General features: G+C 39.4%; 2 protein-coding genes across 5 annotated transcripts in view; both read right to left on the bottom strand.

The window, feature by feature from the left end:
- The window catches only part of dok7a (docking protein 7a), a 49,731-nt gene extending 45,839 nt beyond the window's left edge, over nucleotides 1-3,892 (bottom strand). For all 4 annotated transcript variants that reach the window (XM_079866383.1, XM_079866382.1, XM_079866381.1 and 1 more), the window contains exons 1-3: nucleotides 3,802-3,892; nucleotides 3,666-3,711; nucleotides 1,291-1,506 (exon numbers count right to left, since the gene is read on the bottom strand). In XM_079866383.1, the coding sequence (XP_079722509.1) occupies nucleotides 1,291-1,506; nucleotides 3,666-3,711; nucleotides 3,802-3,855 (316 nt within the window). In that variant the 5' untranslated portion in view covers nucleotides 3,856-3,892. The remainder of the gene's footprint in view (nucleotides 1-1,290; nucleotides 1,507-3,665; nucleotides 3,712-3,801) is intronic.
- An 831-nt stretch (nucleotides 3,893-4,723) lies between these two features.
- hgfac (HGF activator) overlaps nucleotides 4,724-26,028 on the bottom strand; it is a 34,745-nt gene continuing 13,440 nt past the window's right edge. Inside the window, exons 8-14 of the mRNA XM_079866389.1 lie at nucleotides 21,609-21,783; nucleotides 18,606-18,703; nucleotides 16,678-16,918; nucleotides 16,459-16,598; nucleotides 12,600-12,740; nucleotides 8,422-8,567; nucleotides 4,724-5,171 (exon numbers count right to left, since the gene is read on the bottom strand). Coding sequence (XP_079722515.1) covers nucleotides 4,947-5,171; nucleotides 8,422-8,567; nucleotides 12,600-12,740; nucleotides 16,459-16,598; nucleotides 16,678-16,918; nucleotides 18,606-18,703; nucleotides 21,609-21,783 — 1,166 coding nt within the window. The 3' untranslated portion in view covers nucleotides 4,724-4,946. The remainder of the gene's footprint in view (nucleotides 5,172-8,421; nucleotides 8,568-12,599; nucleotides 12,741-16,458; nucleotides 16,599-16,677; nucleotides 16,919-18,605; nucleotides 18,704-21,608; nucleotides 21,784-26,028) is intronic.

Genomic DNA, 26,028 nt, shown 5'->3' on the forward strand with positions numbered 1-26,028 from the left:
ACGGTGCTTGTTAACTTAGGCCAGGGTGTTCTGGGTGGTTGACAGATGGTTGCTAGGTGTGTTGTGGGTAGTTTATAAAGTATTATAGGCGGTTTCTACAGCATTGCAAGATTGTTGCTAGGCTGTTCTGGGTGGTTACTATGGTGTTCTGGGTAGTTGTTAGGGCATTGGTGGTTTCTGAAGTATTCTGGGTGCTTGCAAGTTCAGGACTCTATGATATTCTGGTCTCTAAATACAGCCTGGGTCACTTTTTAAATGTATTTTAGCTTTATTTATACTCATAGTTTTATTATTCATTTATATTCATCAAGTGAAAATCATAAGTCTAAGAAAATTTGTAGTTCAGGGTTTGTTTAAATCTCTAATCCAACATATGAAAGATAGTACATGTGGGTTACACCTTGCCTTAACTTAAACAGAGAAAGCTCTGGTAAGTGTTCCTGATGCTAGGAATGTCACAATCTTACTTTGGTCTATGCAGTAAATCCTATCTAGTAACAGCTTCTCTTTGTCTGTGTGTGTAAAATGTGATGAGGGAATGTAGGCAGGGTTAAACCTGTTAGCAGTAACTTTGAAACAGATTTATGAGGGTGTGCAAATAAAAAAGCAGCTACACACACAAACAGACACACACAGCTGACTGCATCACATGCCTGCTCACAACTACAAAGAGTTCAAGCACATACACAACAATCATGTCAATCAATCAAACATCTTTGGGTAGCTGATGCATAATGCGGCTTGATGTTGGTATCAACATGAAAACGTAGTTAAAATGTACATGAATGTGGAAAAGTATATGCTTTAAATGATCTAACTGGTCAAGTGTCTCACTATATCGCCTACCTCAATATAAATGGTCCTGCGTCTGTGTGGCAAATGATTTTTTTTTAAATAATTATCTCAATTTATAATTATAAATATAATTATAACACTTACAAGACACCCTAGTCTTCAGTGTCACATGAACCTTCAGAAATATGTTGATTTGGTGTATTTTATACTATTACAGTAATGTAATATTAAAATGAAGTATAATTATTCCATGTAGTCTCCGAATCGATATGAGCTCATAAAGCTGCATACATAAAAAATATTTAGATTTAATTAAAAAAATATATATTTAATGTTAAACATTTAGCAACTACCTAAAATTATACAATGATTTGACTAAACTACCACTTTATCATGGAAACAGATACAGATAGCGGTGAGCTATTATCTCATCGGTCATTGTGTTGACCAACACATGTAAGTGACTGTTTTATGGGTTAAATGTTGAACTCTGACCTTCCCCGAGGCAGTAGCGCAGTCGCAGGTCCCAGCTCTGCAGCGCCTCCCTGCTGTCGAAGCCGAGAACAGCGGTTTGACTGAGACACAGGATTGAGAGGATGAAGGGAACGCCGTCAGCGCTGACACACGTCTCCAGACCGCAGATGTGCTCCAGCGTCACGCTGCTCCTGTCCTTCACACCGCGCTCCTTATACACGTACAGCACCAAACAATCTGACAGACACAAACACAATTTAGCTTTCATAAAGGACATGTTTAAAGACATTTATTAACCTTGACAGACAGTCAAGAAGGTCTGAAACGTCCACTTGACATTGATGACAAAGACATGACTATCATTTAGTGGAAAGGTTTTCAAATATAGTCATATTTTAACATAACACTGCTTATTGTAGAAATAACAAGAAAAAAATCATCGACTTTAAATCATCACTTTAAATCCATACTTACCTTCTAAATCATTTTTTTTAAAGTTTCGTCACTTTAATGGATATTTTTCAGTGTGTTTTATGAGGACATTTGTCTTAGGCTATTTAAGCTGTCGATGATTTACTTTATGTCCCTAGAAAATTTTAAGTGAATTTTAATTTAGAAATGAAAAAACATAATAGAATAGAAAAGGTATGTCACTGTATGTATGAAATGCATTTTGATGTATTAATAGATCCATAAAAAAATGTCCTGCCTTTGACCTAGCTACAGCATTTCAGCTCATTCGGTTTTTGATTTTTTGTTGTGGTTGTTGTTGTTTTTGAAAGAAAGTAATACTTTTATTCAGCAAGGATGCATTACATCTATCAAAATAAGCAGTAAAGACGTTTTTAATGTAACAAAAGATTTATATTTCAAATAAATGCTGTTCTTTTAAACTTTCTATTCATCAAAGACTCTTAAAAAAACAGTTTCCACAAAAATATGAAGCAGCACAACCGATTTCAACATTGATAATAAGCAGCAAATCAGCATGAATTGAAGACTGAATTAATGTTGCAAAAAATTCAGCTTTGATCACAGGAATAAATTACATTTTTTAAATATATTACATTAGAAAACAATTATTTTAAGAGAATTCTTTCAATAATATTTAAAAATCTTACTGACCCCAAACTTTTGAACTGTAGTGTATCATGTGCCATTGTACCATGTATAGGTCTACTACAAACTGTAACCATATTTAAATGTGAATAAATTGCATGAATTGGTGCATGTCCAAAAACAATTCTTATATCCCCTGAAAGATGAAGGTAGGTCAAACGTGATTCCTGCTACTACGAAAGCAAACAAACAAAACAACCTTTGGCATGTGACACACACACACAGTGTGAACAGCTGTACAAACGTCTTTCCGCACACATTTCTGCTCTCACAGCTGATCTACTGCAAAAGAAAACTTCACTGCACCAATAAAACATTCGCAGCGACGGCAAGACATTTCACTGAAGCAAGAGTGCTGTTGTACTGAATAGTGAAACATTCCAGTGCGGTTATATGAGACTCCTGGAACGCAAATTAGTAAACCTGAATTAACAGTCGTGAGGTCTGTATGTATCCTACATTATATAGCCTATAATGCCCATATATATAGCATATAGTATGATGTGCAAAAAAGACCAGCATACTAGGCTATTTCAAGTAAAAAACGTTGATGTTCATCCAGTGTGTGTAAAACATACATGTAACTCACACACCTTATTATAGATTAAAAACTCAAAAGTCAGCTTCATCCATGAACACTAACGTTCATAGTGTTTATCTTTCTGTATAGATCACAGTAAAGAGAAGACAAGAGAAACTCCTTTAGGTTGATTTCTAAGCTTCCAACAGAATATTAAGTCTGGTAACAAAATAATGAATAGATGATTAGCCTATATTAAATGTTATTCTGTTCTATAGAACCATTACATTTGATCCTTTTTGGTTTTATTGTATTCTAACAAGTATTTGTAATATAATGTTTACAATATTGCATTATTAGCCTAACTTGTTGCCATATTATCACGGTAATATTTGATCAATCTAAATCTATAATAAATCTATTTTGATACGATTTAATAAAAACTATACTATGACTTAACAGTGAACTAGAAATGATTATGTAGCAGCACCACAACGATCATCTGTCTGTTTTACAATAAATGCTTGTAGGCTATAACTTAGGCTATTTACAAATTAACTGCAACAGCGTGATGACAATACAGTATGCTTATTATTTTCTTTCTGTTTGCGGTTTATAGCTGTTGTGATAATGTTGATAATGTTCCGTTTATTTTCATATATTAAAGTACATGCTACTTTTATGTAAAGACATAGTTGTTAATTGTCGCCACTGTTGAGATTGTGTTGCTGTGAAGTGTATGATCATGATAACTGACCTGCGACCGGTGAGGGTTTGCGCAGAACCAGCCAGCGGCTCCTCCACTGCGAGAGAGAAGTCAAACCAAACCTTTACAGACAACCACTCATCAACAAATTATACACACATACAGCTCACGCGTGCGATTTCCATACTTTTTTGCCGTCTCTGATTTTTGCGGCTCCCTCTGCGACCACGGTATCGCTCATCTTCCCCACATGACAGCTGCGCGTGCGCGCGCACGCACAGCTCACTTTCAAAATAACGCCAGAGCGAGCGACCCGCTGCCTCAAGCACGCGCCCAAATAGGCCATATGTCAGGGGTCAGTCAAAGGTTACTGTGTCGGTACGGAACAATTATTTTAGGTCAAACATAATTAACCTTTAAATGCATTTCTCATGCAACAAAATTTGTAATGTAACAAATGTGACGTGGTATCTAAAAGTAACTAATGAAACTACCTAAGATCTTAAATATGTGTCAGATCGGGTCACATTTACAATCTGCACACATTTCTAAACAATACAAAAGGTACCCACTTTGGGTATTTTTTTTCACCCCACACTGAAAAAAATAACAACAAAATCAAAAGTAAAGAAAGTAAAGAAAACTGAGGAACTGGCATGAAAACAATGTCAAAATGAAAAAGAATGATTTTATAACTTGAAAATACAAATCTTTGTCTTTTATTTTTGTGTTGAACTGATAATATTTAGGTGATGCATTTGGCCACTCCAGATGTGTCAGTATATAACAAAGGTCAACATAAAGACTTGTTTGAATGGAAGTCAGTGGTGAAAATACCTCAAAGCTCGTAGTTTATGATTCTAAAATATATTGGAATAAATTACTACACAAATGATTGCTGCTATACTATGATTTAACAACAAACTGTTTCATTTCAACTTCATCTGTCTGTTCACTTTATGGTGGACGCGCAGATGTATATCTTGCCGATTTGATATCTACGTATTAATATCTATCATGACCTGGACATGTTCTTGATAGATAGTTTTAGAGCACAATCTAAAAACATTTTTTAAATACTTCATGCAGATTAAAAGACACATTTACTTCACAGCTATCAACTTAATTTATTGATATGCAAAAAAATTGAATGAAATATAATACATAAACTTATTACAGCGTGTACATGTCACAATATTGCTTGTTAATATAAATACAATAGCATTAATAACACATTATCTTTAAGTTCATTAGTATTACTCAGTAACATGAACACTGTAATGGAAAGTGTAAACTAATACATTAATAATAAAGTCACAGTTGATTTATGGGTTATCTTTTGCATTGATTCCCGATGCAAATTATTATCTTTTTTCTGTTAGCTGATGTTGTTTTTCTGGATCTTTTGATGACGCTGTTTATCCAGTCAGAATATTTGGGCACGAGGGTATAAACGCCTGGTTTTCCTGACCGTCCACATCCGTCCCCCCAACTGATGATGCCGTAAAGGAAACTCACACCATCACACTCACATGCTAAAGGACCGCCGGAGTCTCCCTAAAAAAAATTACATCACACACATTAAAAAAGATACATATGGCTAATTTTCAATGCTTTTTAATTGCTTCAATGCAAAATGGTTTCTGTCACCCTACTCAGCAAAAATCATAAAATCTTTTTTTAAACTGTGACACTTACAATAAGGTCTCATTAGATAATGCATTATCTAACATTAACTAACAAGAGCTATGCATTTGTTACATTAGTTATTGTTAACATTAGTAAATAAAAATATACAGATGTACATTGCAGTTCATGCTCATTAAAGGGATAGTTTACCCAAAAATGGAAATTATGTCATCATTTACTCACCCTCAAGTTGCTCCTTACCTGTATAAATTTATTTGTTCTGCTGAACACAAAAGAAGATATTTGGAAGAATGTTGGTAAACATACAGATCTCAGGTCCCATTGACAACCATAGTAGGAAAAATACTATGGTAGTGAATTGGGCACGAGATCTGCTTGTTTGCAAACATTCTTCCAAATATCTCCCTATGTGTTCAGCAGAACAAAGAAATGTATACAGGTTAGGAGCAACTTGAGGGTGAGTAAATGATGACATAATTTTTGGGAGAACTATCCCTTTAAAGGGATTCCATAAAAAAATGTTTAAAAAAGTCTTTCGAAGATGAACAAAATTATTATGGGTTAAGAACGACTCAAGAGTGAGTAAATGTTGTTGTTTTTTTTTTTGTTTTTTTTTTTTTGGGGGGGGGGGGGGGGGGGGGTAGCTAACCCTTTAATACATAACAGATAATATTTTTGATTTTAGTAATAGTAACAGATAAAACTTTTGATTTTAATAATAGTAAATGTTGAAATGAATATTAGCTAAAATTAATAAATGCTTTAGAAGTATTTTTTATTATCTAATGTAGGGGTGTGCCATATCATACCGTCCACGATAATACCGGTATAAATTTTTACATAAAAGATAAAAAAGTGTCATATCGCGATATCACTGATATAGCGACGCAATGACGTATGGCGCATTACGTTCCTTAGCACGCACAATAACAACACCTGTCTGAGCGCGAGAGCAGCAAGTCAGCCTCCAATGACGATTTAGTACCTAAAAAGGAGCTACTTCAATAGTATTTTAATAATTCCCGCAGGTCTACCACTTATAATGCGGGAAATTCCCCCGCAAATATTGATTTTACTAACCGCGTGAGTTTTCAGCGGTGCCGCGTCTTCTCTCTCTCTCGCTTTCAAAATGGGTTGCACAAGTCAAGCGTCGATACCACACTCTTGTGTTTAGCAGTCAGGACATGACGGAATTGTCTTTTGTCACTTGCATCGTAACTAAAGTTTATCATTTTCACTTCTTTTTAAGTCTTATCAGTTTAAACATTTGCGATTTTAAACTATTCAGTACCTCTCGCGCGCTCTCTGAGAGATGTTTACTCTGCGTGCATACAGTAAAGCCGCCTCACAAACAGCTCGCGAGTAACACAAGTTCTATTTCGCGGATTATATTGCTTTAACGGGGGAAAAAACACGCAAAATTGTGTAAAAATTCCGGTCATGGTTAGTATATTCGTAAACAGTCGGTTATGTCTGAAATAACCATAAAACGTGCGTGACAGTGTGACAGACAGTATAACAGTAATGGATCCGGGCACTAGCTCTAAAAGTGACAGCAGCCATATGTGTCTGTCATTAAAGGGTTAGTTCACCCAAAAATGAAAATTCTGTCAGTAATTACTCACCCTCATGTTGTTCCAACCGCGTAAGACCTTCGTTCATCTTCGGAACACAAATTAAGATATTTTTGATGAAATCTGAGCTATGTCTCACTCCTCCATAGGCTGCTATGTGACCGAAACTTGCTGGCCCAGAAAAGTCATCAAAGAGATCGTTAATATAGTCCAAGTGACTCCAGTGGCTCAATCTTAAGTATATCAAGCGACGAGAATACTTTTTGTGCGCAAAAACAAACAAAAATAACGACTTTATTCCACTTTTCATTTCCTTCTCTCTGGGCCTCTAGTTGGTTCGCGTAGTCTTTTTGCGCAGCGCGTCTGTGTTCACGTCACCACGTAGGCTCACTATTGGCCGACGCCGGTCATGTGTGTGATGCGTGATGACGTGCAACACAGACGCGCAGCGCAAAAACACTACGAGGCCCAGAGAGAAGGAAATGAAAAGTGGAATAAAGTCGTTATTTTTGTTTGTTTTTGCACACAAAAAGTATTCTCGTCGCTTGATATACTTAAGATTGAGCCACTGGAGTCACTTGGACTATATTAACGATCTCTTTGATGACTTTTCTGGGCCAGCAAGTTTCGGTCACATAGCAGCCTATGGAGGAGTGAGACATAGCTCTGATTTCATCAAAAATATCTTAATTTGTGTTCCGAAGATGAATGAAGGTCTTACGCGGTTGGAACAACATGAGGGTGAGTAATTACTGACAGAATTTTCATTTTTGGGTGAACTAACCCTTTAATGTTGTCGTCAAAACAACAAAAGATAGCTTTCATTGTAAGGAATCAGAATTAATAGCCTTTAATTTAATTTAGTCAGGACTAGTGTTATTTTACATTTGATTACCTTATTCAGTTTATGTAGTATTTCTGAATAGTGTTAGACCTACCCAAAAACGTTTCTCTTTATTTGTATCTTTATTATTTTGTATATATGTTTTGCTACTTTTTTCAATTTAATTCAAAGATTGAAATCAAGCTTCCTTGTGTTGTGTAAACTCTGAAATACAAAATTACCCAATTGTAAAAACACAATGAGTGTGCAAACATTTAGGTGAGATAAATGTAATAAAAAAAATTGTCTAAATGTTTTTTTATATCGTCATAAATATCATTATCGCAAATATTCTTGAAATATCGTGATATAATTTTGAGGCTATATCGCCCACCCCTAATCTAATGTAACTTTACTGTAAAGTGTTACTTTAAAAACTTGTATGTATATATCTACAGTCCAATTTGCAAGTTTACAAAATGTCAAATTTATGTTCAAACTAGCTCAATTATTGTAAAGTAATATTTATAAAGAATAAAGAATACTGAATATTAGTCTAAAATACAAAAGTAAAACATTTAGACCTGCTTTATCAATGTCATTACCATGATCCATGCATATACAATTCAAATCTGCAATCCAATATTTGTTTTTTTTGTAAAAAAAAACAAAACATTGGTTTCTGAAAAAAAAAAAAAAAAAAAACTTAGAAAAAGAGGGAAGATATATCATATTAGTGCTTGGTGATTTGACGTCTTACCTGGCAGGCGTCCACACAGGAGGAGTCACTACCGGCACACAGCATCCCCGGCCGGACCTCTGATCCATACACTTCTGGACTCGAACACTGGTCAAACGGAATAATCTTCACCACTCCCTCGATCAGGTTTGAATATGAGTTTGCCTCTAAACAAACACACTCAAGTTACTTTCAATTTTACTTTCAAATGGAAAACAAGTTTACAAATTCAGACGCTATTGGCAGATATTTTTTCTTGTTTTAAGCATAAATTCAGTTCATTCAACATTTTTCAGAAAATAAGACAATATCTTAAGCCATTTAGCTTCTCAAGACAAACATACTGAGTAAGAAAATCTTTTTTAACGGAGCTATCATAATAACGCTGACCTCAAACAATCACAATGTGATACAGACATTATTTTACACACACACACACACACACACACACACACACACACACACACATATACTGTATACATCTATAATGACTTTATTCAACTTTACTGCTCTGCCATGACGTTCTAAGCTTGACGTCGACTAGTCGCTAATCATGGCCTATAGAGGGCGCGACACGATAAGAAATCTTTGAAATCAATTTTTACTCTCCAATTACAACAGCTAAGTTAAACATATCCACAAAATATGTTTAATTATACATCTGGATGTTTAAAATTGATCAGTTGAATGCACGTTTTAAACAGCTTGTATATATGCTGGTCTAAACTAATGTGCTGCTTGCTGCATTGTAACGCACACACAGACAATAGCTCACACATCACGTGCAGATCGCGGGCACACAAAAACATTCAGTAGCGCAGATATGTATTGTCAACAGTGTTGAGGGTAACTCATTACAAGTAACTTGAGTTACGTAACCAGATTATTTTTTAAAGTAACTAGTAAAGTAATGCATTACTTTTTCAATGTAGTCTACTACAAAATATCTGTTACTTTTTTTAAATAAGTAACGCTAATCACTTTTTCACATTTATTGACTGCCACCTCTCCTGTCCACGTGTTGAGAGAAATAAAGTGGGGAGGTATTGTATGCGCTGTGTAAACATGATGGTTATTTTAGTTCTAGACTAAATGGAAACATGCATTTACTCATCTCACTTGCATGAAAACATTCAGTATTCCTCCAAATGAATAAAAACAGTCAAATGCAATCTCAGAATTTTATGCAAACATTTTATAATTAACTATATTAAATTACACAAATATACTTTATACATTTAATCTCACTTTATTAACCAATGTCTTCGCTGCTGACCTTCAATGATCTAATTCAACCATACTAATAAGCAAAAATTACTTTAGATTAGATTTAGAAATAAGAGTGTTGAACTTCCTTCGCCTGTATCCTATTGTTCTTTAATCAAGAATGGCAGTTTTTTTTGAGCAGTGCCCTCAACTGTACAGGAGTAAATATGCATTTCCTTCAGCCTGAGGCTTATTCATTTAAATTTTGGTGTGCAAGGGCCTTAACATTTGCAAAAAATAGAACTTTTTGTTGTTATTGGAAAACAAACAAGCAAGCCCAGCCCGGGTGAGAAAAAGTTATGCAAAAGTAATGTAACGCAATTAGTTACTTTTTTTGGGAGTAACACAATATTGTAATGCATTACTTTTAAAAGTAACTTTACCCAACACTGATTGTCAACACTGTTCTGTGATTTATCAATAAAATAGCTTAGAAACTAAAAAATTCTAGCATATATTTCTTAGTTACTAAAACACACAGCTTCACTATTAGTAGATAAACGCTGCCAGGTAGAATTTATTCACAACGTTCTCTCACTAATGCATTCAAATAAATGTAATCGTTCTGATTTAGAATGAGCAAAAATCTGTGAGAAATATAACGATCCAAAGACAAAAGAACTGATCAAAAAAAGCTGTTATGTTGGAGCAATAGCCTTATGGGCAGCGCTGTGTCATATGCCATATCTGTGCACAAGGCAACCCGCGTTCGAGTCTCAGCTCGAGGTTCAGGCTTATTTATTCATTAATGATGTCACATCGATTGTCACTTTAAAGGAGAACTCGGCAGCTCTAGCGAACTCTAGTCACTTCTTCGCTGATTATTCCTTTTGTTGTCGCATGGTTTCCCCACGAGCTCCCCCTACAGCTGTGGGGGGGCGTATATTTCACAACACGGTCGTAAAAAACTCACTTGCGGCAGCCTCCTCCCCCTCTCTACCGCTGCTCATGTGTGTTTGTTTTGATCGGAGCAAGCCAACTGTATCGTGTGGAGCTATGTCTACCGAGGTGGGTAATCTGGTAATACATCATACATGCGTGTGTGTTTATGTCGAATTGCCGTAAAGCAATTTGTGTTTCGCGCTCGTTCTCGTTCTCGCTTCTCACGAGACTTCCAATTTCTATCTTCTATCAGATAAATGTAGACTTGTTCAAAAACGCTTGTTCAACCGCTAATATATATATATATAAATATACACTACCGTTCAAAAGTTTGGGGTCAGTAAGATTTTTTAATGTTTTTAAAAGAAGTATCTTCTGCTCACCAAGGCTGCATTTATTTGGGACATCTGCCTTTATATGCACATGAACTTTAATGACATATATGGAGTTGGCCCACCCTTTGCAGCTACAACAGCTTCAAATCTTCTGGGAAGGCTTTCCACAAGGTTTAGGAGTGTGTTTATGGGAATTTTTGACCAGTCTTCTAGAAGAACATTTGTGAGGTCAGGTGCTGATGTTGGAGGAGAATTCCTGGCTCGCAGTCTTCGCTCTAAGGTCAGGACTCTGTGCAGGCCAGTCAAGTTCCTCCACACCAAACTCACGCATCCATGTCTTTATGGACCTTGCTTTTTACACTGGTGCACAGTAATGTTGGAAGAGGAAGGGGCCATCCCCAAACTGTTCCCACAAAGTTGGGAGCATGAAATGGTCCAAAATGTCTTGGTATGCTGAAGCATTAAGAGTTCATTTCACTGGAACTAAGGGGCCAAGCCCAACCCCTGAAAAACAACCCCACACCATAATCCCCCCTCCACCAAACTTGTCACTTGGCACAATGCAGTCAGGCAAGTACCGTTCTCCTGGCAACCGCCAAACCCAGACTCGTCCATCGGATTGCCAGATAGAGAAGCGTGATTCGTCACTCCAGAGAACAAGTCTCCACTGCTCTAGAGTCCAGTGGAGGCATGCTTTACACCACTGCATCCAACGTTTTGTATTGCACTTGGATTGGCTTGGATGCAGCTGCTCGGTCATGGAAACCCACTCCATGAAGCTCTACGCACTGTTCTTGAGCTAATCTGAAGGCCACACGAAGTTTGGAGGTCTGTAGCAATTGACTCTGCAGAAAGTTGCCGACTTCTGTGTATTGTGCGCCTCAGCATGCGCTGACCCCACTCCGTAATTTTACGTGGCCTACCACTTCGTGGCTGAGTTGCTGTTGTTTCCAATTGCTTCCACTTTGTTATAATACCACTAACAGCTGACTGTGGAATATTTAGTTGTGAGGAAATTTCACGAATGGACTTATTGCACAGGTGGCAACCTATCACGTACCATGCTTGAATTCACTGAGCTCAGCTCCTGAGGGCGACCCATTCTTTCACCACGGTTTGAAGCAGTCTGCATGCCTAGGTGCTTGATTTTATACAACTGTGGCCATGGAAGTGATTGGAACACCTGAATTCAATGATTTGGAGGGGTGTACCAATACTCTTGGCAATATAGAGTATATGTATATATAGAGTATATGTATATACACATTATATATACACACACATTATATATACATTATATATATATATATATATATATATATATATATATATATATATATTATATATATACTAGTCAAGTCACATTTATTTATATAGCACTTTTTACAATACAGATTGTTTCAAAGCAGCTTTACGGAGATAACAGGAAAATAATAATGCACCAAAAAAAAAAAAAAAAAGAATATATATACAGTATATATTATATACTGTATATGTGTGTGTGTGTGTGTGTGTGTGTGTGTTCCAAAACACAGTGAGCTGTTTTTGTCTACATACTGTATAATCAGCATCTTTAGCATCATCATAGAAAATCATAATCTTTTTTAAAAAATTCAAATTTTTGAAAAAACAAAAACATGATTCACATCTACAAAAACAAATAGTAAAATATATGAACACTAAAAATCTCTGTGAGACATTGTTAGTCATACTCACTCTCACTCATGTGACCCCAGCCCGAGATCTTACAGCAGAAGTGATCCGGGAACGTTGTGCCTTTCCCTGGCAGGCAGATCGGCCTGATGAATGGTGTTTTCTGAGCACAGCTTCCGTTAACCTTCTTCAGCTTCAGTAAGACTATGAAAACAGCTTTTATTACACACAAAACACATACACAACACAACACACAAATGCATACTATCCGAATTGCAACATCTTGGCAAGTTTTCCACAGGCAAAGGGCTTTCATAATTTTTTTCTTTTCTTTTGGAAAATTCAAAAGATGAGTTTTCTTTATTGTCTTATGGAGATAGGAATACTATTGAGAGAATAGGAAATGTGAGATTGTTAAACAACACTTTTCAAACAGCACAAGTGCTCGTGAAGATGCGTGTTGGAGCGTGTCTGTGTCACACCAGCCCGCGTCTGCATCTGTATATGTTTTACACGCTTTTCCTTGGAAACTTTAAAAATCACAATTTGAATTTCCTCTGAAAAGTCATAAGTTTATTAAAAGCAAAAAATATTTTTTACAGTGTACATATCAGCATTAATGAGAGCAAAGGAATAAAGTGTAAATGTAAGACAAACTAAAGAGTAACTATAAAGTATGTGTGTAGTATTGATCTTGTGGGGGCATTTTTGGTCCATGAGGAAAACAGCTGATAAATCATACTAAGTGCTGTTTGTTTGTTTTTTAAATGCAGAAAGTTTTCTGTGATGGGTAGGTTTAGGGGTAGGGTTAGGTTTATGGGATAGTTTTTACAGTATAAAATCATTCTGTCTATGGAATGTCCCAATTAAACACGAAAACCCAATGTGTGTGTGTGTGTGCTTAAATAGTAAATAAATAAAAAATAACAGAGTTGGACAATTTAGACTAAAGAGTACTTCAACGTAGGTGAGGCTGATGATGACATCGCCGCTCAACCACACACCCCAGCCAGCGTCGTCACCACATCGACCGGATCCGTTTCAGTGGCTACTTTGTCAGATCCAATCTGATCTTCAGAGTCCGCTCCATTACGCTCTTTGGAGTCCGCTCCAGGACTTCACACTGAGCCCAGTTTGGAGCCCGCTCGCTGCACAGAGCCAAGTCCGGAGCCTGAGCTTCTTCATGTCATGCCTGCAGAGGCCAATCTTCTTCACGTCATGCCTGCCGAACCCGAGCATCTTCACGTAATGCCTGCCGAACCAGAGCTTCTTCACATCATGCCTGCCGAGCCCGAGCTTCTTTACATCAGGCCTGCCACCGGATCGGTCTCCGGGCGTCCAGGACTGATGTCCAGCATGACAGATCCACCGCTCATGTCAGCACGATCGGCCAGAATGGCCACTGTCACACCCGATCCAGAGTCTCGTCCCACTGAGACCACCTTTCCAGAGTCTCGTCCCGCTGAGACCACCTTTCCAGAGTCTCGTCCCACTGAGACCATCCTTCCAGAGTCTCGTCCTGCTCAGACCACCTTTCCAGAGTCTCGTCCCGCTGAGACCACCTTTCCAGAGTCTCGTCCCGCCGAGACCACCCTTCTAGAGTCTCGTCCAGCCGAGATCACCATTCCAGAGTCTCGTCCCGCCGAAACCACCCTTTCTGAGCCTCGTCCCCAGATGGCCACCGCCTCGCCACCTGAGCCCTCAGCAAAGATGGCCGTCGCCACACCGCCTGAGCCCTTAGTGACTGCAACACTGGCCATTATGGTCACAGCCATGTGGTGTGTGTGGGCCGCGCACACATATGAGCCAGTGTCTGTTCCTGAGTCTGTTCCTGAATTCCCACCCAACCTCCCTCTCCCGCCGCCTCTCATCATCCAGCCGTCATACTCCTCTCCTCTGCCTCCTGTCAGCCTCATCACTCGCCCTCTACACACCAGTGGAATGACTCGCTGAGGGGCTTCAAGTCCTCAGCACCATCTTGGACAGTGGATGCCTGGGATTCTACTCCAGCCACCGTGTCCAGGATTCCACATCGGCCCATCAGTCCACTGGCTCACCCTTGGCTCTTACCTCCTTCATTTCCGCCGTGGCCCATCAGTTCACCAGTTCCACCAGGCCCAGATCGCTCGTCGACCTACCCTCACCTCTGGACTGCACTCCTCTGGCTACGCCCAGTCCCTTTGTCCCCCCGGCTCCATTGGACTCCTCACTCCCTTCTGCTCTTCCATGGTCCTCAGTCCCTCTATCTCCACCGCGCCCTTCTGTGTCCCCGTCTACACATCAGTCACCCAAGCCAGCGGCTTCCCCGTGTCCCTCTGAACCCTCTGCTCCACCATGGCCCGGCGAACTTCCGTCTCCTCTGTCATCCTTCCCCATCGGTCCCGCCTCTGTCCATCATCGCCCTAAAACCTCCTGCCCTTCAGCCTCCTCCCTCCATCGGCTCCACCATGGATCATCCATCGCTCTGGACCTATCACCTCTCAGCCAAACCCTTCTTCCCTTGATAGTCTGCCTGCCTTGTCCAGCCCTTCGCCCACTCCTGTTGCCAGCCCTCCGCCTGCTCCTCTTCCTCTTCCCAAACCCCCATCTTCATCTCTCTCTTGTTACGGCGCGAGGACGCGGGGGCAGGTGCGTTCTGTCACCGTGGAGTTTGGGTTAGTTTGTTGTCTTTTGGACTTGTCTGCTTGTATTCACATGTCACGTGTCATATTCACTGTCATTATCAGTTCAGCTGTATCACCTGTTTAGTCAATCATCGTCATCTGTATCACTTGTGTTCTGTTAATCAGTGTCATCTGTGTTTATATTTAAGTTCTGTCTGTTCAGTCAGTCTTTGTCCGATCTCCGTTATATTTAGTGTATGTTGCTGCCTGTTCTGCTGTCCTGTGTTTAATTACCATATTTGTCTGCTGTTTAAGACTATACTGTACATAGCCTGTCTTCACCACTAAAACAGTTTGTGAATATTAGAACAACTGCTCACCGATCTACAAGGGGTGGGGAAAGAGGGGACTGTATTATTCCTCTCAAAAGAAGTAAATTTAGTCAGTCTGTATTTTCGGTCAAAGCTGCAAGGGAATGGAACTCCGTCCCATCAACAATTAGACGATTACATGCTTTTGGCTCTTTCAGTCTCATCTTAAAAAATGGTTACTGACAATTCAGCACTGTCAACATTAGTATTGTATTCTTGACAACAGACTTCTTTGTACTAATTGTTCTTGGCTATGTTGCTCTCTTCTGTTGCCATATTTCTCTTTCTCTCTCTCTTTCCTTTTTCTCATGTTTACTTTGTTTTAGATCATTCACATATATTTTGTATTTTAATAGTGATTTCTCTGGTTGTGTGTGAATTTGTTTTCTGTAATTACTATTATTATTATTAGTTTTTTTTCCATATGATGTGTATATGTGTGATGCTCTGTCTCTGTTTTTAGGGTGACCTTTTAACATTCTGTCAAGGGTCTACAGATGAAAAATAGCCTTTTGGGCTAATTCTGGCACGTTTACATTTATGTTTATTAATGTGCATTGCCTCTGTAAATAAATAAACTAAACCATTAAACCTTTATTTTGGAAATATATCCTCGTCTCCGTCTGCCTTCCTGCAACCACCCGTGACAGTTAGGTTTAGGTATCTTTTGTAGGGAGTCTCCATTCAATGATTTTTATACTGTACAAACTGTATTTTCTATCCCCCTACACTAACCCTACCCCTAAACCCACCCATCACAGAAAACTTTCTGCATTTTCAAATAAGCATAATTTTGTATGTTTATTATTCCATTTCCCTCATGACTGGCTGGTTCCCTTTATAGGGACATTTGGTCCTCACAATGTAGGTTAAACAAGTACACACACATGCAGGACATTGCTTGTAAATTTGTAATGATGTTAAAGTTTTTGTATTTGGAGTCCTCACCAATATCATTTAAGGTCGGCTGGAACTGAGTATAATGGGGGTACAAAATATAGTCCTCAACACCAAACGTCCTGGTGTTCGGGCCGGTGTCGTTAAAGTAATGCTGGCCAAGAACAACCCGAATCTGTGACCGCAACGGACTGAGAAAGAGAGTTAGAATGAAGTTAAAATTTCATAAATGCAAATACAGTACATATAAACACACAGACACACACATACTTGCGCAGGAAGCAGTGAGCCGCGGATACGATCCAGCAGGAGGAAACCAGCGTTCCCGCGCAGAACTCATCTCTGATGTACAACGCTGCCATCCAGGGGTGAGCGCCAGGCAATGCGGACGTCCCACCCAGAATACGACCCCGACCGATCCGTTTCTTGTGCCTCTTCCCACACACCGGTGTCCTGGCAGGGGTGCGGGACGGCCGTGGTACAGCAGCCATGACAGGACCTCTGCGGGAAGCTGACATCAGGAACAGAGAGAATATTCAATTAAAGTAATCCAAACACACATGATTGAAGTATATTGAATATAAGTCCTCAAGAAATATAAATTGGCAATTCTTGTTTATTATGCAATATTGCAGTATTTATTATAAATGATGTATTGGTGCACATCTTTTTTTTAATTTTTTTTTATGAGCCCTCGTATTCTTTAATCAAAATAGCTTTCCATCCATCTTTCAGCACCATCTCTTCTCTGATGACGTGTTCACTGGCACAAGGGTGGGACAACCTGTCATTCACATGAATCCAACTACAACTATCAACTAAGGTCCAATCAATTCCCCATGGACAAAATCAAGTCCCATGATGTCACAATAGGGAAGAAAAGACTGTCGCAACTTCTGTTTAATGCCTACTTTATAAGAAACTGCAACAAAAAGATTTGTCTTAGCATTTGAGCTTTTGTCAGCAGTTTTTCCATCAGCTAAGAAAAAGGAAATCTGCAAATATGACACCAATTAATTTCCTATGGGGACAGGGGGGACATGCGATAAATTTTTGTCCAACTTTAACGCGTTAAAATATTTAACGCAATTAAAGCAGCATCCATTTGTTTCTGTCATCCTTTAGATAGGGTTATATGATCACGCTCTTATTCACACATTATTTTCATCAAGACATCAGTAGCTATATTAATATTAGTGATAATGGCCTTCATTCATAAAAAGATGCCATTAAACAATTATTTAAAAATACTGTCTTTGTTGTTTCTACATTATAGTGGAAATTGCATCTCACATTATTTAAATGTTATTTACACACAAAACATTAATGGCTAACATTTTTGACTTTATAAAATTATTCTCTAATGTCTTGACGATCGGCCCCTATTAAACAATAAAGAAAGTAAGACATCTTTTTCTTATACATAGTTTAGTAGCCTACTATTCTTTTTGGCAGAACTTATCATTATAATCACATTATGATTTTGTATCACCATAGTCCCTAAATGTATGTAAATGCAGGAAATGGGATTCAAAACATTTCCCCCCCATTTTGTGTGTCTTCAGTGTCACATGATCCTTCAGAAATCATTCTAATATGCTGATCATCTGATTTGCTGCTCAAGAAAAAATTATAATTATCACTGTTGAAAACAGTTGTGCTGCCGTGTCACAACCATGATATATTTTCGTTTTTGATGGCCCTTTTCATGAGTAGAAAGAACTGGTGAACTGATTATGTCTTTACTGTCACTTTTGCTCAATTGAATGTGACCTTGTGCATTGTGCAAAAAGAACAAAGATCTTACTGCCCCCAAACTTTTGATCAGCAGAGAAAATACTTAAACATGTTAAAGCAAGCTGCTCTTACTGTTACCTATTCATTCTTATTGTCACTTATCACTCATGTCGCTCATGTCTGTGCTAGAATCAAGGTTAATAAAATCCATAACATATTCAGGGTGTTCCAGGTACATGATGTCAAGTGCTCAAGACCAATAAACCTATTGCTTCAGGCAACACTGGTTTAGATTTCCTCGTCCCACGCCTGGAAGAATGCCAGTGAGAATTCTACAGAATTTTTAGGAAGCTTTATCACTATTTTACTTCTCATGTACAACTATTTTTGAGTAATCAAGAATATTCTGGAGAAGCTGAAGGATTTGTTGCTCTTGTGTGTGCATGTGCAGTTGTACTAACATGGTTGTTTTGAGCAGGGCTGGATGTCGCAGTACTCCCAGGAAATGGCTCTCTCCGTCATTGTGTAACACCACGGCAGCTTATCTTGATCAGGGTTCCTGCCATATGAAGTCACATGGAAAATTTCAGACTGTACAACATCAATGCTTTCTGCAAAATCAAATAAAATTATATCTATATTAAACACAGAATTACTCGATTTTTACATTTTCAGGAGATGACATGAGTGGCACTTGCACAAACTGTGATAATGACACTGTTGTGGCTGGTTGCCAGGGTGTTGCTATGTGGTGCTCGGTAAAGTGTTCTGAAGGGTTGTTAGGGCATTGCTATGTGGTTGCTAGGGTGCTCTGCGTGGTTGCTAGGTGCTTGCATGTGATCTCTAGAATTAGTGAAAATTGTATGTCCGATTGCTTAGAAAAGTAAGCACACCGTTACGTAGAAGTATAATACTACCCTTTACACTTAAGCAGACTTATTGAAATAATATACTTTAGCATAATATACTTAAGTGTGAACTGAATGCAATGTTTTCAGACACTTAATTGCATGTTAATTGCAATGAAATAAAAATGTTTTTTAAAAGTATTTAAATGTATATTAAATGCAATTAGCAGAACTTTAAGGTGCTTTTTGAGCAAATTAGGTAGGACTTAAAGGGGTCATATAATGGTACATGCACTTTTACAAGTTGATTGTACTGAAATGTGTGTTGGCAGTGCCTGTACACAACCATCATAAAATGATAAAAATCCATCCAGTGTTTTTTTTAAATCTCCTTATGTTTGACCCTCTCTGAAATCAAGCCGTTCGATTTTGTGACGTCACAAAATCGACGCCCCTCCCACGATTGGTGAGTGACAGCAGCGTTTCAACACAGACCCGCCCTCGCTCGTGAGCGAGCTGTCTGTCATCATAGTCCACGCGTCATTGTTGATACCCTCACTGGAGCGCTGTCTATGAGCAGAATGGCGTCTGCGATTGTTCTTTGGTGTAATAAGGAACACAGCCCCACGATTGTCCATGCTTTCATGTTTGCACGAATCATTTCACACCATACAGCTTTACAAACGAGAAAAAACGGATCGGTACCAACGTGTTCCTGCTGAACCTCCAGAAGTGAGTGTAATGTTTTATTAACCTTTATATTAATATTTATCTTTGCAAATTTGCAAACCTTGCTGCACGCTTCAGATGAATGCATCTAAGGTTTACACTCAGGGTACATTACAGCATGTTTTCTATGTACGACGTTCTCAATATAATTCATAATCCCACGTTTATAATGAACAAGGCGTTATGGATATTGTGTTATTATTTCAAACGGTGTACCCACAGAACAGAGGGGCGGGGTGAGCAAAGCTCATTATCATTTAAAGACACATGCACTGAAACGGCGTGCTGAAAACAGAGCTGTTTTCGACCAGGTAAAATTAGTGTTTTCTTACAATACTAATGAGAATTTTTAATTAAAGTATATTAGAAACTTTTAATTTAAACCCTAAAGAATCATATTAGCTTGTACAAAAATGGCATTATATGACCCCTTTAAGTACATCTTAATTTGTAATTTCATAATTCTATTGTCTTTGAAATAAGGTTAAAGTTACTGCTGAATGTACTGACAAGCATTTATGGTAAACTAAAATATACTATAATGTAATTTATTTCTATTGAAACCGGTGTGTCAGGTATTTAAATATATGTATAAACATTTGCAATGATAAAGTTGCAATTTAGTAAATTTTAAATATATTAACTTTAAATATAAGATTGAATAACACACTACAATATAACATTTTATAAAACGGTTAGTTCCAATCCTTGATTCTGATTGGTCAATAGCTGTGCTTTATTCACGATAAAACACGGCTATGGCCGCTTCACCCAATGGTTCTATGTATCACTACACAACACCCCTAGCAACCACTCTTAGCAACTTAAACACATGTGTGATCTCATTGATATTGTTCATTGAAGCTATAGTGGAGTATTGTGAGAGATCGAGAGAAAGCGAGTGTAAAGTTACCTGCATTCACAGTAGACATTGCATTTTCCTTCAGGTCAGTCCTATATTCATAATAAAATAATCCGTTTGAATGTCAGCTGCGATATCTTGTCCTTTTAACAGTTAAGTTAACCGTTAAGGGGTTTTCCCGTGCATATAACGTTAGTCATCTGTCAGTTGCGTCTTCCTTCTCCGTGAAAACAAGTTTGAGTCTTTTCAATATAAAAGTCTACTCTACCGACTGACTCATTCATAAGACAGTCTTTGCCGCCATCTATTGGCGAAATAATGTATGTAACTTCTGTTGCTGTTTACGGTCAGGGACTATTTTTTTCCAGCGGATGGAATGCTTTTAGTGATTTTACTTCATGAAAGTTGCATAGATAAATATTTTTCAGCTTTAATATTTGTATTGTGTGGCAACCGTTTTATAAAAGCAATAAGGTACTCGAGGCAAGTGCTGTATTGTGAATAAGTAATGCCGGAAGTGTGTTGTTAGGCACGACGCCCTTCAGTCGTTAACGTTACTTGTTCACGATACAGCACAGCCTCTTGTACCTTATTGCTTGATCAAGTACTTTATGTGTTTTAGTATGTTAGTCAACACATTAAAATAAGTGTACTTTAAAGCATGTCAGATGTTTGCTAAAACACAATGATATAAATGTAGGCTACAGTAAATTAAATATTTTTATTTGATATGATTAGAAAATGCACTTTTTAAAGGTGTACTTAGGTGTGTTAAGAAACATTCATCAAAGTGTCTCAAAATCTCTTCAAGTACACTTAAATAGCATTTTATTTTATTAATATTATATTACCAGCAAATATAATATTTTAAAAATATACTTTTAATGCTTGGAGTGCACTACAAGTGCACATTCAACACAAGTGCACTTTTTAAAGTTACCTTTGCTTTATTATAAAAGGTAAATCTTCAGCACTTTACTATAATGAGTTTGACAAGCATGATGAGACTAAATGTAAGCAGTCACCTGCAGAAGGCATGTTCTCCGAGACCCCTGAGGGGGGCGCTGTCCACTGTATCTACTGTCAGCTCACTGAACAACAGATCCGAATTCCACGGCAGGCAGGATGATCCAGAGGCGGTGGCATTGGCTACACCACGATACTGTGCACCTGAATCACGGTAACACTGCTCTCGTGGGTCTGATGACACACAGGGAAAGTTTATTAATTAAAGATTATTAGAATATTTATACTGAATTTGCATAGTGTGTTAATAGAGTGGTTCAGAGATGACAACGAAACCCAGAAGACTAATTCACCCCTGGTTCCTGTGGTGTGATCTATAATATTGTTACACTACCAGGGCACTAGGCGGCAGTATAGGGCAATCACAGGGTTGGAGAGGAGGTAGTTTGCCAGTGAATAATAAAGTATACTATGTGAATCCATCCAGCTACGTCTTTATTATTATCTTAAGAACCCAACACAACATGGTGTCAGAAGTGGAGCTGCTGTGAGTGAAAGGATAGCGGACATTATATGAAAAGAGGAGGAAGGAAACAGAGAAGTGGAGAAGTTAAAGTTAAGCAAGGTTAGCAAGCATGTTGCACTCGCAACGAGGACAGCAGGCTGCCGGGCATGAACAGAACGACCCTCCACAGCCTCCTGCTAAAGTATGTGCAACGTTCTCAATAAACCCGCCGGAATCCTTCGACTTTTCAAAGCCACAAGACTGGGAAAAATGGATAAGACGGTTTGAGCGCTTCAGAGTGGCTAGCGACCTGGACAAGTCAACAGATGCTAACCAGGTAAACACGCTAATATATTGCATGGGAGACGAGGCAGATGACGTATTAAAAGGGCTGACTTTAACCGCCGAACAGAAACTGGTGTACAGCTCCGTCAGGGACGGCTTCACAAACTTTTTCGTGCCGAAGAAAAACGTGATTTACCAAAGGGCTAAATTTAACCAACGAGCACAGGGGCCGTCCGAATCTGCAGACTCATTTATAACCGCTTTATATGCACTGGCTTTGTGAGATTGTGAGTACGGGGCACTGCGCGATGAACTGTTGAGGGACAGGATCGTAGTAGGCATCAGAGACAAAGTGCTTTCACAGAAAATGCAGATGGAGAGCAGGCTTGATCTGGCAAAAGCCATAAATATGGTCAGACAAGCAGAGGACATTAAACAGCAACAAACAGATCTGAGAGGAGATGCTGCACATGCTATTAAAACTACAGTAGATGCAGTACACACTAGGAAAGCAAAACAGCAAGCATGGAAAAATAAAAGACAGCCAGCTAAACAGTACAAAGACAAGCATGAAGCACAATCAGGAGCAGAGCATAAGTCATGCCCTAAATGTGGAAATCTGCATGCTAAGTTCCAGTGCCCAGCAAAGCATGCAGACTGCCACAACTGTGGTAAGAGAGGGCATTATGGCAAAGTGTGCAAGTCTACCAAAAGTGTGAGTGCTGTCACGGAAGATGGCAACATATTCCTGGGAACCATTGATGCAGGAGAAGATGCATGGTCTATAGACTTACAAGTAAGGCATACTAATTGTGAGGTTCAAGATTGATACAGGAGCCGACGTTACTGTCATACCGGAGCAGGTGTACAGACATATATGCAGTGGCACCACTGATCTATATAGAATGACTGGATAGCTCATGACGTCATAAACAGTGAAGCCACCGCGCCGCCATATTGGTATTCCCTAGTGAGCTCACACGTTCTATTGAATCAATTGGAAATTTTATGATTTGACTGATAAAACATTGCCTAACGAGACACAGTTTTTAAATATAAAGTCTCCCTGTACATTCTTACAGCGCAAAGATCCTAAGCATTTAAATGGGCATTTGTTTAAAGTCGGAAATTTTTCCTGCTTATTAAAAAACGGCAATTTCTTTGCAAAAGGAATAAAAAGCTGTACGAGAACACTAGTCGGCCTTCACTGAAGAGCTATCTTCACAGGTAAGAAAAACAGTTTGATACTATTAATTAAATAGTGAATGCTAAAGACCTATATTTTTGTGAATTGGTGAATATTCAGGTGAATATTTTTTCGTGGTCACGAATTAATAATACCTCAGCACGTTATACTCATTTGTTCCCTCGTTTTACTATATTGTGGCCACGTTGTCAAATAAGTCGTCGTAACAACGAATTATTTAGATCAGTGGACAGGGCGCGTAAGAACAAGCAGAGAGAGAGAGAGAGAGCCCCGGCCCCGCGTGCGCACTGTCACTGCCTTCAAACAACACGAGCGCTGTATTTGCTCTCTCTCCCTCGCGCATATCAACATAAATTGACACAATAACAAAAGGTCGGAAGACCGATTGTGTTTTATAGATTAGTAGTTTGTTCATATAAAGTGTTTGATTAGCAAGTACATGTTCAGGAAATGCATAATACAAATTGTATGGGTTATGTAACGGTAAACGGACTCTGCACGAAGCTCTTTTGAAGCTGTCAAATGGGGTCGCTATTGGACACTTAATTGTGATTATTGCTGCTCTGAGGTTTCTTATAGGCTAGCCTACTGTTGACTGTTTTATCATTGTTTTTTGAAGAAGCAGCAGCATTACTCTTGCCTCGGAGAAAACAACACGGGCATAAAGCAACAATTTTGCATATAAATTACTACTTACAGGGCTTGAATTACAGCCTGTGGGCAGTTTTTCTACATCCTTATGTGAACGTCGTTTTACACTTTTATGCTGCACAGCGCAGCATAAAAGTGCACAGCAGCTGCATTCTATATTCAGCGCTGTGCATCTTAAAAGTGCCGTCGGAGCTACCAATCTCTATAACGGGCGTTGGAGCCCTCTGCTGGTAGGGAATCGTAAGATGGCCGCTCGAACACTTCCGGTGGCTTCACTGCCTACTGGCAGTTTAGAACGTCATGAGCTATCCAGTCATTATATAGATCAGTGAGTGGCACCTCATACAACCTCACCCCAGGTAATAAAGCACTGTTTGGGCCAGGCCGTGTACCTCTCTCTGTAGTGGGTGTAGCCAGAGAAATACTGAAAAGTGGTGATAAATGCACCACAGAGGACATTTATGTAGTGAAACACTTGAACACAGCTCTGCTGAGTAGACCCGCCTCAGTTAACCTCAGACTGGTAGCCAGAGTAGATAGTATTGACTTGGACTCAAATATGTAAAAACATGTAAAACAACAATATCCAAAGCTGTGCGGCGGGTTAGGTTTTGTACAGCAGCAGTACACAATTAAGCTCAGACCAGATGCCAAGCCCGTGTCTTTGAAAGTGCGTCGTCGTGTCCCACTGCCCTTGATGGGAAAAGTAAAGCAGGAACTCCAGCGCATGGAGCAGCTAGGAGTCATCAGCCGGATTGAGCAGCCAACGGAGTGGTGCTCTGGCATGGTGGTCGCACCAAAGAAATCTAGGGATGAAATCCGGATCTGTGTTGACCTCTCTCCCCTCAACGAAGCGGTGTGCAGGGAAAAGTTTATCCTCCCGTTGGTGGACCAGACGCTAGGCATGCTGTCTGGAGCAAAGATATTCACAAAACTGGACGCCAACATGGGGTTTTGGCAGATCCCATTATCAAAAGACTGTGCCCATTACACCACTTTTATCACCCCATTCGGGCGCTTCTTCTTCAACCGCTTACCATTTGGTATTGCCTCCGCTCCAGAACATTTTCAAAACCGGATGGTAACGGAAGTGACAGAAGGCTTGGAAAGAGTCGTCTGCCACATGGACGATGTCCTTATATGGGGTTCCACACAGGCAGAGCACGACACAAGGGTGCGTGCGGTCCTGCAGAGGGCACAGGCGGCTGGCATCACATTGAACACAGCCAAGTGTGAGTTCAGCAAAACCAAGGTGAAGTTTCTCGGATACATCATCTCGGCATATGGGATAAGCCCAGATCCAGAAAAGACACGTACTGTACGAGAGATGGACCCGCCATACAACATCAGCGAGCTCAGGAGCTTTCTGGGCATGGTGAATCATCTAGGCAAGTTTGTGCCCAACCTGGCTGAAAAGGACAAAGCTCTCAGAGACCTGCTGTCAAAAAAAAACCTGTGGTATTGGGGGCCCGAACAGCAGAAGGCATTCATCAGCCTCAAGCAAGAGTTAGCGTCCACTCCGGTCCTGCAGTTATATGACCCAAACAAAGAACTGAAAATCTCAGCCGATGCCTCGTCATATGGGCTAGGCAGTGTACTTCTGCAGAAATGCAAGGGGACCTGGGCGCCGGTGGCATATGCGTCCAGGGCGCTCACTAGCACGGAGCAGCGCTATGCGCAAGTGGTGAAGGAAGCACTGGCCCTGACTTGGGCATGCGAAAGATTCAGTGACTTCATCATCGGTCTCCATTTTGAGCTGGAGACAGACCACAAACCCCTCGTGAGCCTGCTGGGTGGACAAGCCCTGGATTCTCTCCCACCTAGAATACAA

The sequence above is a fragment of the Squalius cephalus genome (genome assembly GCF_949319135.1).
Source record: "Squalius cephalus genome assembly, chromosome: 3".
NCBI classification, from domain to species: Eukaryota; Metazoa; Chordata; class Actinopteri; order Cypriniformes; family Leuciscidae; genus Squalius; species Squalius cephalus.